Source organism: Chelon labrosus (assembly GCF_963514085.1).
Source record: "Chelon labrosus genome assembly, chromosome: 23".
NCBI lineage: Eukaryota > Metazoa > Chordata > Actinopteri > Mugiliformes > Mugilidae > Chelon > Chelon labrosus.
The window spans coordinates 15,070,330-15,088,020 of NC_140356.1; the positions used below are offsets into that span (position 1 = coordinate 15,070,330).

The 17,691-nt window shown below is 42.2% G+C and overlaps 1 protein-coding gene across 3 annotated transcripts; it reads right to left on the minus strand.

Moving 5' to 3' along the window:
- Window positions 1-1,332: 1,332 nt before the first annotated feature.
- Window positions 1,333-16,736, minus strand: pacsin2 (protein kinase C and casein kinase substrate in neurons 2). Of its 3 annotated transcripts, XM_084573940.1 has the most exons (12): window positions 16,596-16,736; window positions 10,388-10,480; window positions 10,073-10,229; window positions 9,713-9,948; window positions 8,354-8,509; window positions 8,065-8,240; window positions 7,818-7,938; window positions 6,943-6,990; window positions 5,796-5,926; window positions 2,868-3,008; window positions 1,559-1,761; window positions 1,333-1,473 (listed from the first exon to the last, which is right to left on the minus strand). In XM_084573940.1, the coding sequence occupies exons 2-12, from the start codon at window positions 10,442-10,444 to the stop codon at window positions 1,361-1,363; spliced, it is 1,539 nt and encodes a 512-aa protein (XP_084430066.1). In that variant the 5' UTR covers window positions 10,445-10,480; window positions 16,596-16,736; the 3' UTR covers window positions 1,333-1,360. The 3 variants fall into 3 exon arrangements, with proteins under 3 accessions (XP_084430066.1, XP_084430067.1, XP_084430068.1); XM_084573941.1 differs by lacking the exon at window positions 6,943-6,990; XM_084573942.1 differs by lacking the exon at window positions 2,868-3,008.
- Window positions 16,737-17,691: the final 955 nt, after the last annotated feature.

Genomic DNA, 17,691 nt, shown 5'->3' on the forward strand with positions numbered 1-17,691 from the left:
GCAGTTAATATTTGCTCACAAAAAAATGATCAAAATGTGAATTAAGGTTATTAAAATATTATCCATTCAATGTGTATGGCCCTCTGTGAAGGAAAAAAATACAATCATATTTACAAATATAACAAAATGACAAGACTCATGGGATATTTGCCATAAAACATTCAATTAATGTACAAAGTGATTCGCAGTCACAGCATTCTAACAAGAATCGAGCAAAAGCACTTGTGGCATCATAAATTAACAATCATCAATTTCCAACTGCGTATCATCTGATCGTAGCGCTTCATTTATTCTAACATGTTTAAATCCAGGTTATTTACATGCATGTTTGCAATAGCATACTAGTCGTGTGGTTTTATTGCTATAACTTGTAATATCTTGCACACGAATGTATTCTCCCATAACCTGACAGTTGACTAGAAGTGAGAGAACTAAAATGTGGAGATTCAAGTGAGATAGACTTTTTGAAAGAACTTTCAGTGTTGCGTGAAAAATAACCCATAAATTTTACATTCTGTCATCAACAGGGAGAGGGAGGTTTGTGCGGGGGGGACAGGTGTTCAAAGTGGGAACGGGTCGGCGGCTGTAAAAACCCAACATCAGCAACAGTGAAGAGTCAATATAAATGAGAAGGTACAGTCAGTGGATATACATTCAGCTGCAGCGACTCGAAGAAATGTGAATGACGACGGGCTAAGGCTTTACTGAGTTTTTTTTTTTCATTCCTTATAAAATAACCAGAGCATTTACAAACTTAACGGAATGACGGACAAATATTAGTTTAAAATCTAATTCAGACACAATCATCTCAACACAAAGGGCCGATAAATCATACATGTATGGACTGGATTCTGTAGGCAGAAAACGGTTCATTGAAGTTATAAAAGTTCCCTCCCCCTTAATGAGTTAAAAGGTAGCTTGCATATTAAGGCTGCATGTAACATCACAAGACCATTTGTCATCTGTCATCCCAGTGTTTTGTTTATATATAAATTCACACATACATTTCATTGAGTCTCATTTAATATATGCTTGGATAGCTACTTTTGTAACAGCATAATGGGATTCTAAGTAACATATAACATATCTTACAATGATGGCAACTGTTCTCTGTGATCTCCCTGGAATCATCCGGAACCTTGTGGTTAATTTCCACTTTCTAAGAGGGTCAATCTGTTGGAAGCAACAATATCTCAAGTGGTCCTTTAATAATCTCTCTCCTCTGTCCTTCTCCCACTCTGATTCAATCTTCAACAAAACGGAGAAAAAGGTTGAAAATAAGGCTGAGCCTTTTGTTTCCATCTGCACTGTCCAGTCTTAAAAAACACTTCCTTCTTTCTTCACATTCATCAGTAATTCATTACTGGATGTCTTCCACATAGTTAGCAGGATAGAGGCCTGTTTGTCCCCCCTTGAGTCGGCCTTTGCACCAACCCTGATCGTCTTCTTCACCTATTTTGGTAAATTCATCACCTGGAAAAGCAAGGAAATGCATTAATAAGTTTTTAATTTTAAAAGTAAAACCGTAATGTCTGTTCACACCATTAAAGTGACAAACCTGCTTTGAAGGTGAGCTCATCCTGCTCCTGTCCTTCGTAGTCGTACAGGGCTCTGACGGGCACAGATACAACCGGAGAGGCCGGCTCGTCAAATGGATTACCATCACCGTTCCCTTCACCGTTTCCATCACCGTTGGTGGCGAAAGGGTTACAACTTGTGTCTTCATCTGACCAGTCTGGGGTCTTCTCCATACTGCTCGCACTGAACAGACAAACAAAACATCCACTTAGCAACAGAAAACTTCTCAGGGTCGTAAAAGTTCAAGGATAGAAAAGCCAGGAGAAAAAAAACAAAAAAAAAAACACAACACCAAGAGAAGTAAAGTCAAAACAGACAAAAGCCCAAAATGCATCTTCTGTAATTCATCCTTAAAATAGTCTGGTTCAAGCCTAAAAAGTGGGAAACATGCTACAAGGCAAGCGTTCGGTTCAGGCACGATAAGTGATTTAAAAACGGCTTTAACGCCACTTAGAGATCAAGAGCTTCAAAGAAGAAGTGCACACGATGCTGCGGGAATGCAAGGCAAAAAACAGGCAACATGGCAACATCTCAAAAGGCTCATGAAATGAAGAGCAACGTGAGACCAAGCCAGACAAATCATTGTTGTGAATGCATGATTGGAGGTGGGCGGCCAGCAGAGGGAGCCAGCTAGACACGAGAGAGGACTCGGCTCTGAGAAAGAAAAACAATAAATGCACATCGACACACATGGACGGTTTACAGTCAGACCGGTTTACAGTTTCAAATCTAGTTTAGGTCTTCTGTTTGAGTTGATGCACGACAACAATCATGCAGTGTAGTAGTTTCAATTCACATCTTTGCATCTTTATCATTCTTTTATGCATTTGTGTTTGTATGTACACTTCTTTTGACTTTATGCAACTTATTCATTGTGATAAAATTGCATAAAAATAAAGAAATTTAGAGACTGTGCTATAAGTGAACTGATTTTCAGATCTGACTGTAAGACATAAACATATAGGATTTCCCACTGGAGACATGCGCCTCCATACGCATGACATGTAATGCTCTGCAAGACATGAAACAGTTAGAGATGAAGGACGGACACACACAGGCTCCGTGTGCAACGCCATTCTGTGACCATGCAGAGCAACACAACAACCTGCCACCTGAGGGGAGAGTACAAGGAAGAAGGGAGAAAAGTAACAAAGACCAAAAAAGGAAATGGCAAAGAGACGCGGCACGGACGGCGATCCACGGAGAAAAGATAGAAACGGGAAGAAAAAAAAAAAAAAAAGGCGAGGAGGCTGCGGAGGTGGGCGGAGTGTTTTCTCCTGTTCACCAACGTTTTTATTTCCTCTTTATTCACACTGATGTGGTTGACTGTGGTTTGTTGCTCCGCGGCAATTTCCTCCTCCTCTTCTTCATCCTCGTCGTCTTCAAACGGGTTCGAGCCCGCTGGTGCTGTTTGATTGGGCACAGTCAGGCTGACAACATGGGACACAGTGAGAGATGGGTTGACGACATGCACACACACACACATATATATATATATATATACATACAAACACACACCTGTGACGCACATGACCTGTGGAGGAAGTCAAAGACAATGTCGAACAAGCGTTTTTGACTCCATCTGATAACCTGAACTGATATGAGGGGAATGTGTGGTGAAGAAAGATATGAAATTATGCGTGTTAACCATTCACTAAACCCTTCAACAAATCAGTTACTACAGCTCAGCCACAAGCAGGCCATTAAAGGTCTGAATGTCACCACATGTTGAAGTGGTGTGCTCACAGCTGTACTACATTATATACTTGATATAGTTTGTGAGATGGAGCCTAGTGACTAGTAAGGAGCCGTTAAGTTGCTAATAAAGGACTACTACAGATGTTAGCGTACACTTGTGCATATGAACACGTGGATTATCAACAGGTGTTTTATCCATAGACTTCAGCTTTAAGCGGCGTAGCAACGGGAAGAGACTAGTGACGACCAGCTGTGACACAAACAGGGCAGGTACCCGTCCGATTTAATCTCAATTTTGAGGTGACGACCAACGGGAGCAAGTGGCGCGCAGACGCAGAGTTCCCCAAAAATGCTTGACTGGAAGGAAACACCGTCCACAACTCTGGTTCCTACCTCCAAATTTAGAGTGGCGATGGCGGCAAGAAAAGCCAGCTCCGTACATACACAAGCAATATTTCTATGTTCCGCTTGTTTCACTCTGACACGTTTGGGGTGGGAAGTATACAAGAGGGTTACCTAGGAAACCAGAGGCTGTAATGTCAACTAGTGACCAGCCTTAAGCTACAAAGTGCAGTGAGCTCATTGTAGTCTCACTCTTTCATGTGTTCAGTAAAGCACACATTCATAAGTAGATTTTTTTTATTTTTTTTAATTCAACTGAAAAGAGAGTTTTATCTTAAGGAGATAACGTCTCAATTAGTAGATGCAGTTAAAAGATCAACAGTAGCTAAGGAATGTGAGACTTAGCTAATGGTTAACTGTGGCTTTATGGGAAAACTATGACCCAACAATTATTCTGTTTATTGATAAGCACGAGTGACAGCTACAATTTTACACAGCCACTTAACAAAACATGTGTTTTGGGCAAAACTTGCAGCTTATAATTAATACAAAGCCACAAAAACATCAGCGGCAAGAACACTGAACTGTCAGCGCTGCATTGTTTCGCTGCATAATCATTCTAAAGTCGCCACGCAAGCGTTTTACTTCCTATCATTGTGCGTTTGCATATCAAGGAACTCCACCTGCATCGGAGGAAACACAAGGTTTCTGCTCCCTGTTTACCAAATTACTGGACCACGAAGTGCAGTAGCGACTATCAGCTGGCCTTCGACGGTGTGAAGCGGAGAAATGTGAGAGTTTTGTTTGCGTAGTTATGCCATGCTCTCATAGCTGAGCCTGTGGCGTTATGACACCAAACACTTCTCCAGCGGGAGGTGAAATGTAACGTTTGGGTGGTTTGAGTCAACAAACTTGACCTTATTAAGCGTTTAGGGAGTTGTATTGCTGCCTTGTCTTGAGAATTTTAGGATTCAATTCAGGAAAAAGGCAAATATACGTTACTTAAAGTCAAGTTAGAGCATTGCCACTAAACAAAGACTGATATCTCAACCCACAATGCTTCACACTTATTTATTCCCCTCACCATGAATATAAACACACTATCCATGCCCATAGATGTTGGAAATGACGGGACAGTAACGTGCTGTAAATGCGGGTTGTGGGAGCAGCAGTCAGTCCAATCATCTCAAGTTCAGAGGTCAAATGCTTTCCATGCTTCACATTCCCTTTGTTGACTCCCCTACACACTCCTCTAGAAGCTTTCAGGGTTTCTGAACACGCTTCCTTCTGATGTCTGGATAAGAGCAGGCAGCAGGTGTTTGTACATTAAATTAAAGGGACCTCATTACGAAGCTACAGAGGAATGTGAAGAGTTAAGTCCGAGACACAAGCCCGTAAACTGAAACACACACACAAGCATGCTCAGATCTTTACAAGTTCATCCCTGTGTAATGACAGTGTAACGTCCTTTTATCGCCGTATGACTTTTCTTTCCGTCAATTATTTTTAAGACCAAACTCTAGACAATAACACTCTTATCTTGTCGGCTTAGAAAGATTACATCATGTTATTAAAAACTGGCAATCAAATATCGAGCGGCAATAAAGCTTGAGAACGGTTTTATCTTGTTATTTTCTTAATTAGATCATTCGAGACTGATATCATAAAATGGACGATAACCAGACACTATGAGCTATCGTTTTGCTTGAAAAAGTGCAGGTGTTTGACTTGAACAATGCTAATCCCACTTTCTTTTTATTTTTTTAAACTTTCCAGTCAACTTCTAATGCTAATTAATGCCTCTGTGTGTGTGTGTGTGAGAGAGTGGTTGTGACTGTGTGTGAGTAATATTTCCACATTACTTTTGGCAAGCTTTCTGGTATGTACCAGCAGACTTCAGTCTCCAGGGAATCACTTCTTCCCAACAAACTGTAAGAAAATGTTTACTGTTGCCAGGGGAACGGGCGTACAACTACATGTCATTCCCAGAGTTTCCCTTATGTAACTTTTAACAGGCATTCCTTACGAGGAAGATGCCATGTGTGGCGCTCCGAATTATTTCTGATGTGGGGAGTTTGGATAAGTAAAACTGAGTGTGTGAGTTCATTAAAAACAGATGTTTTCTGTGTGTTTGCCAGAGACAGAAAAAGTGAGTCAGCGAGTGATCAGATATCTACCTGCTGCTGGACTTGGCAGGCTGAACGGGCTGGTCTGACCCAGTGTTACTGATGCCTGTCAGCGTGACGCCCTCTGATGGTTTCTTCTTCTCTCGCCTGCTGAGGGTTCGGTTTAGGTCTATGGACCAGTCCTAGCAGACACACGCAGATACGCGTTATGATCAAATACTAAACTTTAACAGAGAAAGGTTAGGTTCGGTTCACAGCGTGACTCACACCTTGTGGTATTAGAAAAGCTCACAGCAATACACACACTTCAACAAAATCCAGGATCAGTGAAACATTTTCCAAGGTTGTGACACTGAGTCTGGATTTTAAGCCAGATAAAAATGAGAGCTAATACCGAGTGTCCGCCACCTGTTGAGAGAAACACAGCACCGAGAGATTTCCCCTCAACCAGACGCAAACAAGTGAGTGTGAAGCAAAACGAAAGGCAGCTCAATTATATCACAGCAATTCTGTCACAGCTGTAAATTTAAATCACTAAAATAAAAGTTTCTCCACACGTGAGAAAAGCAGACTGGCCCATGTGGTTAGATCCAACAGTTGAACTACTGTAGCTCATTGCATCACGATGTTATCAATAGTATTCACTTCACTTGTTGGGGGTTTTAATGTTGTGGGTGATTGGTGTATTTTAGTCCTTCTAAATATATATAGTAGATGATGTATTTAACTAGTAAACACAACCTCAAATATTTCTGAAGTGCTGGTCTGACCCCTCTGATTTAAACTTTCTAAGATTAAACGTCTTTCAGTCGGGCTAATCACAAGGGCCGTAGTGGTGTCATGTGACTGTAGAGCTCAAGAGGACAGCAGTAACAACGTCAGAGATCTAAGTTAGAAATGTAATTCAAGGAATTTGGATATCCAGGAAAGAGTATGCAAATGCATTTAACAGGAAAAAGAGGTGGACGTGTTAAACATGTGCATAAACATGTCAAACACGTGCATTTTCTACTATAGCATGGACAGATTAATATTTTCTGAGGCTACATTAATTCAAGACACAAACATAAGCACCTCAAACACACACACACACACACACACAAATGGAAGGAATAAGGAGTGAGAGAGCGTGAGTGGGAATAAATGATTTCCCCCCCATGGCTGCTGGGACAGAACAGCCCTTCCATGCAGAACTCACTACAATGGACCTTCTCTTAAAGGAGCGAGGATGGGACCGTTCCAAATTCTGTCAGACACGGGGAAAGGGAAGCAGGTGTGGAAAAAGTGTTAATGTGTGGCCGTCTATTCCTAAAGCTGCAGAGCCTGAAGAACCACCTACACAGGCAAAACATTTAATAGCTTGCAGGGAAGCAGACACAAACATGCAGCGTTTGGTTAATTCAAATTTCTTGGGAATAGCAGCGTGACACATGCTCTTTCTTTAGTTGTGTGGAAAATGTCTTCCAGGAGTCAGAAAGAGAAAATGGAAGAAGCCACCTCACTGGAGAAGCTATGCCTGCAGGAGCATTCAACAGCGTTATAAATCGTAGCAACGCAAGCGCATGCAGCCTGCCCTCCTCTTTTTCTTATGTCACCTCCTGCAGGGAAGAGGACATAAACTACATCCCTCTCAGTGCTGCTTTGGCTACTGAGGATAGATTTACTTCCACCCTCGCTGCCAAAAACTATACTTCAATGTCAAAAGTGACACAAGGCTGTAACTCATGGCTTGGCTGAAATTATATGGCAAAACGCTGCCCTTGAAGATTGTTTTCCTCCTTCAACATACTTCTTCTGACTGGTTGTTCTCACAGTTAGGCCTTGGAGAATACAAGTGGTTCTTAAAGAGGACACACTCTGCACCTCCAGATAAGAGCTTTAATTCATTCTTAAGTGCCCTGCTAAATAATAAATAAAGACTATTACTGTGTGTCTTCATCTCACAAAGATTAAGAGTGCCTGAAATAAAGTAAAGCGAGGCATCGTGTGATGTGACAACTCTCTGGGAATCTCCTGAGAGCCCCTGAAGATGATCCTTAGCCGTTCCTCTACACATTCTTTGCCAAACAATACCTCAAACTGGGGCCAGTTCATTGGCATGCCGGGGCCGTGATTGGACCGGAACCATTTCAGGTCTTCTTCAGCGTCAGTAGCAGAGATCGTGTCTTCCAGCGTTTGGTAAACTGTCTGGAATCTACGGTGAGAACACAGATCAGTTAAAACACAATTTATAGTGTAATAATTAAAATCTCGAGCCTCTGCGACGGCTGCAACCAAGCCTCGTCTGTTCCCTCTCTTGTAATAACGTCTTCCGCCATACCTGTGATTGGTCGACAGGTCCAGGTGCTGTTTAACCTCCAGTAGCAGCTCTCTGAAAAAGCTAATTCGTTTGTCTTCAAACTGCTGCCACTGCTCGAACACCTGCTCCATGTTCTCCATGTACTGAGGCGTCAACTTGTCGAGCTCCTCAAGCGATTTCTCGTAGCGTTCTTTAGTCTGAGAGGAAAGAAATGAAAATCATAATAAAACTGAATAGAGAGCTATAGCTTACGTAGTCAAATGCTAATCCCAAGACATCCCCCACAGTCATTTTCCACAGGAAGCCCTACCTTTTGCACCTCCTGCTGACACTTCTCCACCTTTTCCTGGAGTTTCTTCTGGGTGTCAGGGTTGTTGTTGCTCTCAAGTTTGCTGTTTGTCTCTCTGCTGGCTGCCAGCTTCTCTTCTTTGCAGGCGGAGTGGTAAGATTTCTTCATCGTCTCCATCTGTGGATTCAAAATGAAATACAGGAAATGGTGTCACTCTTGTGTTTCTTGATAACTTAAAGGGTGTAGAAAGATCTGTGAAAAGACCGGTGACACAGGCCTAGGCCGTGGGGCTTCTTTGTTATTTTCTGCATATTTATAGAAAAATTCCTCCAGACACAGGGTGGATGTTGGACTGAATGAATAATATGGATGACTGGATAACTCATGTGAGCGAGGCATTGTTGGGAATACTGTTGCCTGAAGTTTTGTGTGTGATTCATTTGTGAAAAGAGGAATTAGCCACTCCTGCATCACCTACTTTAACTCCAACAGATGGGAACAGATAAAGAAAACTCAACCATCGAGTTTCTCTGCATGACTCAGGTGCAACTTGGGTCGAGGCCAGAGGAGCCATGTCCCTCTAAATAAACAATGTGGATATATAAGTAGACAACAGGGAAGATTAAAGCACGAGAGCCTGGCCCCTCTTTTAATTTTCCATTACAGGAAAAAAAAAAAAATGTTATGAAGGCTCAGATCTATGAATCAAATGCAGTTTAGAAGGTGGGACGTGTCTGATATTGACTTTCAGCCAACGTCACACATGTCAGCAGTTAATTAGCCTCCTTTCCTCTCTGCCCTCCAACATTTGTCCTTGTGGCCAATCAATAAATCACTACGGTCGCACAAAATGTTTTGTCCCTGCTCAATGACTAGCCAGGATACCACCGCCCTCTGTGACATCACACACACAGGAAGTAGGGGGGGGGGGAAGGAGAGCGAAGGTTGCAACATACTGTATTCATGGGCTTTGAGCAGGCATGCACGTTGACAGAAAACATGCAGGAATGTGACTGCTGCCAAGTAAACAGGCTGCTAAAATGAAAGCAGTAGAAGGAAATACATTGACCTGATTCTGAACTAAGAGGTGCCCGTCTCCCTGCAAGCCCTCACTGTTTCCTTCCCTTCTACTGACAATCAAAGGCAGCCAGGGCAGCAAACTGTGGCTTGTGCCTGGCAGTAACTTCTCATTTAAGATCAACACAAAGAGGTGACAGCTCTGTTGTTGTTTAATAAGCAGGTAGTCATGGACAGAACCAAGAGTGAGTCAGTGAAACGCACTCAAGAGAACTGAGGGGTAAAATTGAATGACTTGCTTATGTTAGATAGTATAAACACAGCTAACGGAAATTTCAACAAAACAGCTTGTGAGATTCACACCTCTTTCAGTTTCTTGGCCCAGGGTTTCTGAGCCTTGCGGAAGCCATCCTCGGCCTCTTTCGTCTCCTTGAAGCCACCGATCATCTGTTTGTGGTAGGAGTCTCTCTGCCAGTTCTTCAGCTTCTCGTAGTCTTCTCCCATCAAGGCTGCTTTCACCTCCATGTGAAGCTCACTCACCTTCTCTGCCTCGGTGCACAGCGCAGACCACGCTCGCTCCAGTGAACCGTACTGAGGGCCTAAAACCAAAAGTAATTTCCAAGTTAGTATCTACAAAAAAAAATGCGTTGATTCAATTTGAAATCTGTTGTCGCTAAAGCATTTATAATATTTTAATATTAAACATGTGTGTTCTAGCTATACCTTTATCTATAAGTTGCCGCCAGCGCTTCCCCCATTCTGTGAGCTGTTGTGCGTAGGCCTTCTCAATACGCGCCCGCTCATGAAGACAGCTCATGAGATCACTACAGAGCCGACTGCCATCGTCTACCCGTCTCACTGTACGTTTGTAGTTGCCGACCTGAGAACCAGAGACAAGAGGAAGAAATATTAGCTGGTAGTCACGAAGGATAATCTAGTTTTCTATTTTTATAAGACAGCAGAAACAAATATCCCGAATTAAGAATGTTGATCCTGGATTTAAAGTCAGTCAAGTGGAGATAAATGAATGCGCCTCACCTCCCAGAAGCTGTCGCTGGAGACATCGATCATGGAGTCATCGTAGGTGCCTGACATTGCTGCTGCCCAAATTTACACTCAAGTGTGTAGGGCCTGCAAGGAACACACATATCCAAATTAAATATCAGAAAATTGGAGAGAGGTTACAGCAATCCATGCATGAAAAACAAACAAAATGTGATCATAATACGTATTACTGAAGCTAAATAAATCAATCGAATGAAACACGAGACAGACATTCAAATAGCAAAGAAGGGACGTTTTTTTTTAGCCGTCCTTTTCACACCGTCTCTAGCTAGTTCTCTCTGCATGTATTATGAAACCAGCTGCAGAAAGACAGCGACGTGGAGTCGGTGACTGCACCCAGTGGACCAGATGCAGATAAGACGCTGAATACTCCGAGGAAGAACAAAAAAAAAACACCCAAACACTTCAGAGTTTGTGATCTGGTTTGACAATCTTGACAGCAGGTGGGTATTATCGTATTTTTATAATCTCACCGCCACACTAAACACACAGCTGACTGAATATACACAGCCCCTGCATACTGATTCTCTGTTTTGGCAAAGAGAAAGAAAAAGGAACTGTCAAGAGGCGCACAGTGGGCAGCTTCCGTTTCCTTCAGGCTGCTACGACAGTCGGTCCTCTGTTGCTCCTCTCTCTGCACGCCAATCATTTAAAACTCAGCCCCCCCTCAACAGTAACTCTTTATTCATCCCCTGCTCAATCTCTCAGTCCTCTCCCGCCTCATTAGCCTCTCTTCCCTCCGCACCGTCCAGACCAAGTGTCTTGTGGTTGGGTGAAGCCGAGGCAGACTGCGGCTGACGCTTTGCATCGGGATGCAAATGCTTCTCAAGTGAACACTCGAGATCACGTCTCACCCTAAAGCTCGGGCTGTATCTCTAGGAAAGGTGCAGCCACTACTATACAGCAGGTAATCAACAGAAGCCAAACAATAATTAACAACAACAATTGGCGACTGAATTATCTCTGTGTAATAGTCAGCTACTCTTGTTTAAACGCACAGTTTCTAAACGTAATATCGAACAAAATATAATTCATGTCCACTTGTGACTGGATGCATTTAAAGTGCCAAGTTAGACCACATAGAGTCTCTTTCAGTGAGCGAGTAAGTGTGTGTGTGTGTTTGCATGTGTGCGGTTTGTGTTCATGAATGGTCAGTGGCCCGTGACCTCCAGGGCAGGACACGGACAGAGGGTAGTATTGTGGTTATCACAAGCCATTGGGGCAAATGAACAATCCTCCCTGTAACTGTGTTTGAAGTTTACAATCAGTCACACACACACACACACACACACACACTCTGAGAGTGACAGACAACATACAACAGATGTCATGTGTCACTATTTCTAGACGAAAAACTGACATTTAAATTTACTTCCTGAAATGCTAGCCTTGATAACAAACCCAACAGAGCATATACTGTAAAAAAAAAACACCACATTTTTGAATTGTTTGTTTTTTTGTGTGTCAAATATGGCATTAGGTTCCTTAGAGCGGAAAAGAAGAATAAATAATGTGACAAATATTATATTCTCTGAGCTGCAGTATCTTCTCAAAGTTATGCTGGTGAATACTCTGGCCAGTATTTGACTTTGTCTGAGATAGATACAATAGTAGTTGCATACATTTGAATAAAATAAGCATATCTGTCTATTCAAGCTGGAAAAAAACAAATATTTCTTTAAAAAACATTAAGAACAGATCCTCAAAATGATCAATGAGACTTATTGTTCCCCAGGTGTCAGTAACAGACACTCAAGTTAGTTCTGTTATAGCCTTAATAAAGACAAAAGTCTTCCCCTCTCGTCCCTGCTGCCTTTTCCCAACCAGCTGTCCGTATTCTTCAACCACCACACAAGAACGACAAGCCGCAAATATCTGTCGCACACATGGCGCCGAGTCTGCTGACATCAAACGTCGCGTTGAGTTTAAACCTCCTCTCTGACGCCACAATCCACTGTAGGACCCGACGTAAATAAACCAAATGACAGCTTTAGTAATGTACATGTACGTGTTCCTGAAGGGAGGAGGGGAAAAAAAAAATCAAATATAACATGTTCAAACAAGTATCTCCACATGATATGTACACGCCTGAGCATTTTTAGGATTGCGACGCTTCGGATGCCTCAAATAATGACAGACGAAGGTGACAAGTGTCAAATAAAGTGTTCAGATGATTGGAAAACGACCAAAGAAAGTCTTAAAACACAACAACGTAGTGGGAATTCCTTCATCGCAACGGGCTCTTACTCAAACCTGGCGCAATCAACGGCAAACAGGAACAAAAGTCTGCGTACCCTTGGCTCTGCAGGACAATTGAACGCCGCAGCTTGACCCAGTACTGTAAACAGTGCTGTTGACTAAGCTGAGGTCTGAAGTCCACTCAGTCTGAAGGAGAACGCTGGAAAAATCCAACACTTTCCTGCTATGCAAAAAAAAAAATAAATAAACATTTGAATGAGTGTTTCTGCAACTGCGGTTTTGTTATTTAAATTGCGCGTGATTAATAAAAAACAGTGTTTCTGTCATCGAATGATTTCGTCAAGGTTGCGGGGACTTGCTTTAATGGGGGGTTCTTAGATTACAAGCTTAGAGATTACATAATCAAGCGCAACAATGATATCCCACTAAAGGCTGATAAGTAAATGTACTAAGCAGGGAGGAATTCGGTTGCTGACAACAGCCTTAAGATAGAAGTGAACAAATGCATTCCTCGCTGCCTAAAACTGAGCCTTGACATATGAAGCAAGCTCCCACCGAGCCTTTGAAGGATGGCGATTAAGAGAAAGCCAACCTTCAAGGGGGGGCAATAGCAAGGGATGACTGTGCATCATTAAAAGTACATGAAAAGTTTACACTGGTATGGTGACAAGCAGCTATTCGTACAACTAGAAAAGAAGAGGGACAGAGAAAGACGGCGGGACACAAAAAAACACGCACAAGTGAACATTTGCGTCCAGAGACCCACTGGCAAACTGTCCATTCACCCCGTGTTTATGTTCCTCAGAGTGCCCTGGAGGCTGTCACACACAGAAACAAGAGTCCCGAATAGGAGCTCAAGAGCAAAGAAACAACAGGATGTACGGGGCAGAGAGATGAGCACATACGCAGCTGACAGGCACATGCACGCCTGTCATAAAGCTGTGTGTTAGTGTGTGTGTTTATGTCAGTGGGTGAAAAATATAATAAGAGCACCAGTGAACGGAGTAAAGGATAGGAATCCCCTTCTGATTCCTACCTTTAAACCTTAATATTAAATAAAAACGGTCACTTCAAATCGAACTTTTAGCAGCTTTGTGTAGCAAGGGCATCGCCTCATTAATGTGTGCAGAGTTATCCTGAGTGCCTGCTGGCTGTGTCATATTTCATTTCCTGATAAATACCGAGGAACTCCCAGCTTTTCATGGATGACATTTTAAGATATCTCAAATGTCGTGGCATAATTAAAAAGCTGTCTTTGTCTGGGGTTTAAACACGTCAGTCACTTAGTTTACAGATATTTCTACGGGTTTAGGAAAAGGGGCTATTAAGTTAAAACGATGAGTCAACTGACCCTTTGTTGGACTTAATGCTTGGTCTTGCTGACCAGAGGGTTCCTGCCCCTTTCCAAGTCCCAGCCTGTCATAATAGAGGTCAGTCTGGAGGTAATGTGGAGGCTAGACAGCTACAAGTCTTCAGTTTTTATGTATAGTTATTTCCTCTAACCCGCGCACGTTGACTATACATTTGTCATGTTTCTGAAGAATCATAATCACCTCCCTGCGTTGCTATTGTTTGTCCAACCTAGCAACAGTAACACAGGACGTCAGGACTTGAGGCAAGAGCCCTCTGTTTGATGTCAGCAGACGAATCGGAAGGCCAACAAGGGTGTTCTTACATTTTATTTTCCAATTAATAGATCAGGACAGAAGATAATGTGTAGTTGTGGCTCCACTGCAAAATGACACTTAGTCATCAGTACGAAAGATTGGTCAGGAAGGAAGAGATAACATAACACACCAGCATAAAAATACTATACTAAGTAAGCTTATTGCTTATGTGACTTGAGACAATATAGGTTTCCACTTCCTTTTTTTTCATTGGCTTGCAATACCTCAACAGGCATGGAGCGCAGCTGAGCTAATCTATCCCTTCAATATTGCGTTTTCACAGTGGGACGCGGCTAAATCCAGACCGGAGCTTTAGAAGAAAAAAAAAATAGCAATTCTTTTGCTTCTTTCTCTCTCACGCACACAAGCTCGAAAGGCCAGAAGAAGTATCCATGGCAATGCGCGGTCATGACCTTGATTCTCGTTCGCTGTCAGTCAGTCACCTCTGCCCTCCTTCCTCGTGTGAGCTCAACAGCTGCTGCTTGGGACTGCTGATCTCCTCAGGGATAATGCGGTGCCTCTTATTACTGTCTCAAGCCTTCATACCGATAAAACTGTTTGTCCGTCGGAGGCAGGTAAACTGTAACTTGGACGTGACTGACCAGGCTGCCTGCTCGAAAGCCCTTGCTCCACGGACACGGGGTAAAAACAATGGCATTTGTTCCACGCTTTCAGGCAGTTTCCACTGGACACGCCAGCAGCACGTAGAGGAACATAATGGAGGGAAATTCAGTATTACATGAAAAGGGAAGGGGGGGCTGGTGGGGGGGGGATCCTTACAACGCCGACAGGCAAATTCTGCATTGTTTCCTGTGGAAGCCCCAGTCTTGTCCTCCGAGCAGAGTCTCATGTGATGCGTTCAAAGCTGCAGACTTTTCAGGAAAAGCGCGACAAACACAACGGTGTATGCACCCATTTCTAATCCATTTTCTCTCGCAAAGACTTATCCGAATCTTCAGAAAGTTGCTTTAACTGTATTTACAGTTTACTGAACACAATATAAGGTCTTCAAATGTTTTGTTTTTCAAGGCAGCAGACATTTCTGCTTAAAAATAACTTCTATAAGTACTGTGCGAACATTACGAAGACATAAAGTCACTCTGGACAATAACATAACGCATGAAGGAGTGTAAATAAAACGTGTTTTCATTTTGAATCCTCTCTCTTTTATACTAATATGAATTAAGGCTTCAGGGGTTACAGGATTTAAACTGTGCAGGCTGATCTCTCTCCCTCTCTGGCTCCCTCGAAAATGGAGAGCAGCGCCTTCAGCCTAAATCGGAATACCCAATCTAAGTTTAGCTGTGACGGCACAACCGGTTCACATGGCCCCCAAAGAAAAAAAAGGGGAAACAGCAGTTTTCACTACTGCTTTGCCCTGACAACTACCCCCCCCAACAAACCACACACAGATATACTAAATATGCAGCATGGTGTCACTACAATGACTGATATCTTCCGCTGATTCATGGCACAATACACAATCATGCCTATTGAGTGTTTGTCATCCTCATGATAGGAGAGGTCCTCTGTTCCCACGTGATTAATTATCTCGTGATCACAAGGACCAAACTGTAAAGAATAAATTCAGTTGAATGCCCTCTAACTCTATAAATAAACGCAGTCAGTACAATATGTGTGCACAGTGGAGGAATGGAAACTGAGTATGGCAGCTTGCTGGCCTGGCACTGCGCAAATTAAAACACTGGCCGGGGCTGGACACGGTGCATGAGACAGCCGTGGGACAGATAAGGCTGCAGGAGGTGTCCCCACTGAAAATGACCGAATTGTGTAATGTTAGGAGGACACCATGCAGAGCGATATGACAGGGACCAAGGGGGTTATCTTTGCTTGCGAAACCTGCCCCGCCCTTTATCACTCAAGGCAACGAAACCCTAGTCTCTCCCTGCGAAAACTAAACAGCTGATGTGCAAAGTCTTCTGGAAATAGCTAAATGAAATAACCTGCATTAAAACAACCAACAGTCCGACATCTCTAACATCGGTATTTAGTGAACTACGACCTAACGGTGCTAGCTTAAGTCTATGGACTTTTCATTCCCCGAAACAAGTTGCTGCAACCTAGTGTGAGTAGTCAATGGTAAATTAGTCCAACTTTATTTTTATGTATTGTAAAATAGTTGAGAAGCATTTATATTAATATAGCGGATAGAATAAAGTTCTTTATGCGCTGACCTCCTCCCATCGGGAAGTAAGATAACTTGAGCCCCTTGTTAGCTCAAATGTTAGCCACAGCCCCTTAAGTGGAAAAAGTTAGAAACACAAAAGAGCGTAAAAGTCTCTGTGTAAACTTACCGGGATCTGGTTTATTCCTCCTGGAGATTTAAGCTTAAATTAGGAGTTATTCGTGTTCGTGGTTCCAGTTTACAAATCTTTTCTCCGTTTTCGTGCTCAGCAGCGGCACCATGGATCGACGGACTGACACAACCGTCGTCGTCAGTTGCCCGCAGTACGCTACTGCGCAGCCGCATCCGGAGAAGATTTTCAAAATAAGACGGATAGCATTTAGGCGTTTTGTTTGTATAATTATAACAACAATAGATGGAAAGTACCTACGATTCTGTGTTTAACTGTATTGTAGTAATAATTTTCGCTTTTTAAATTAAAGTTTATACAAACTTTATTGAGGCATTCTTAAATCTGAACTATTTACCCAACAAAAAAAAGTAAAATACTATATCTATATGGTTTGAATTTCTTATATAGTTTTTATATCTCAGAGAGGGATTTCTAAACTTGGTTATATTGTTGTTTAACTCTCTATATAATGACAATAAAGTTCTTTATAATTTATTTATTTATTTATTTGTATAATAATAGGCTACATGAGTTCAACAGCTGCCCCAGATTCTTAAAATGTCTATGCCACAACATTTCACACAGCTGCACTTTCCTTTTCAGTCCAGCAAATGTATTCTAGTTTGCAGACTATCAGTATACATACAAAACATCTTCATAGCCTCATAATAATTCTTGTATATTAGTACAGATTAAACTACGCTGCAGTATATGAAGTAGTCACTACAAACGTTGCAGTTTCCGCTTTAGATACTGACAATATTTCTGTTCTTTTACACAAATTTTATATTTTAGTATTTTTAGTTCAATGCAACTTTTACATGAGAATAGGGCCTGAATTATTCTTTCTCTCACATGCATTAAGTGTATGCAGTGCATACGTCCTCATACACATTTCAAAAGCTACACCTGGAAGCAGTGTATTGTTAAAAGTGAGAGAACATGTCACCTAAATATAACGACACACCAAATGTCAGACGATGTGCAAGGATGATTGACAAAGATCAAGTTCGTTTAAGCAAGAGGAAATGAAACGTTAGTCAAAAACCTTTATTTTGAAATCGACTGGTTTCCGATGTTGGAAAAGTTGACT

What these genes read in the sequence shown, in the direction of transcription:
- pacsin2 (XM_084573940.1), bottom strand. Translation starts at nt 10,444, where the DNA reads ATGTCAGGCACCTACGATGACTCCATGATCGATGTCTCCAGCGACAGC. An exon ending in CCAGCGACAGCTTCTGGGAG is followed by an intron (nt 10,230 to 10,387) that starts GTGAGGCGCATT and finishes TCTGGTTCTCAG; the next exon opens with GTCGGCAACTACAAACGTAC. An exon ending in GGGCCAAGAAACTGAAAGAG is followed by an intron (nt 8,510 to 9,712) that starts GTGTGAATCTCA and finishes TTGAATCCACAG; the next exon opens with ATGGAGACGATGAAGAAATC.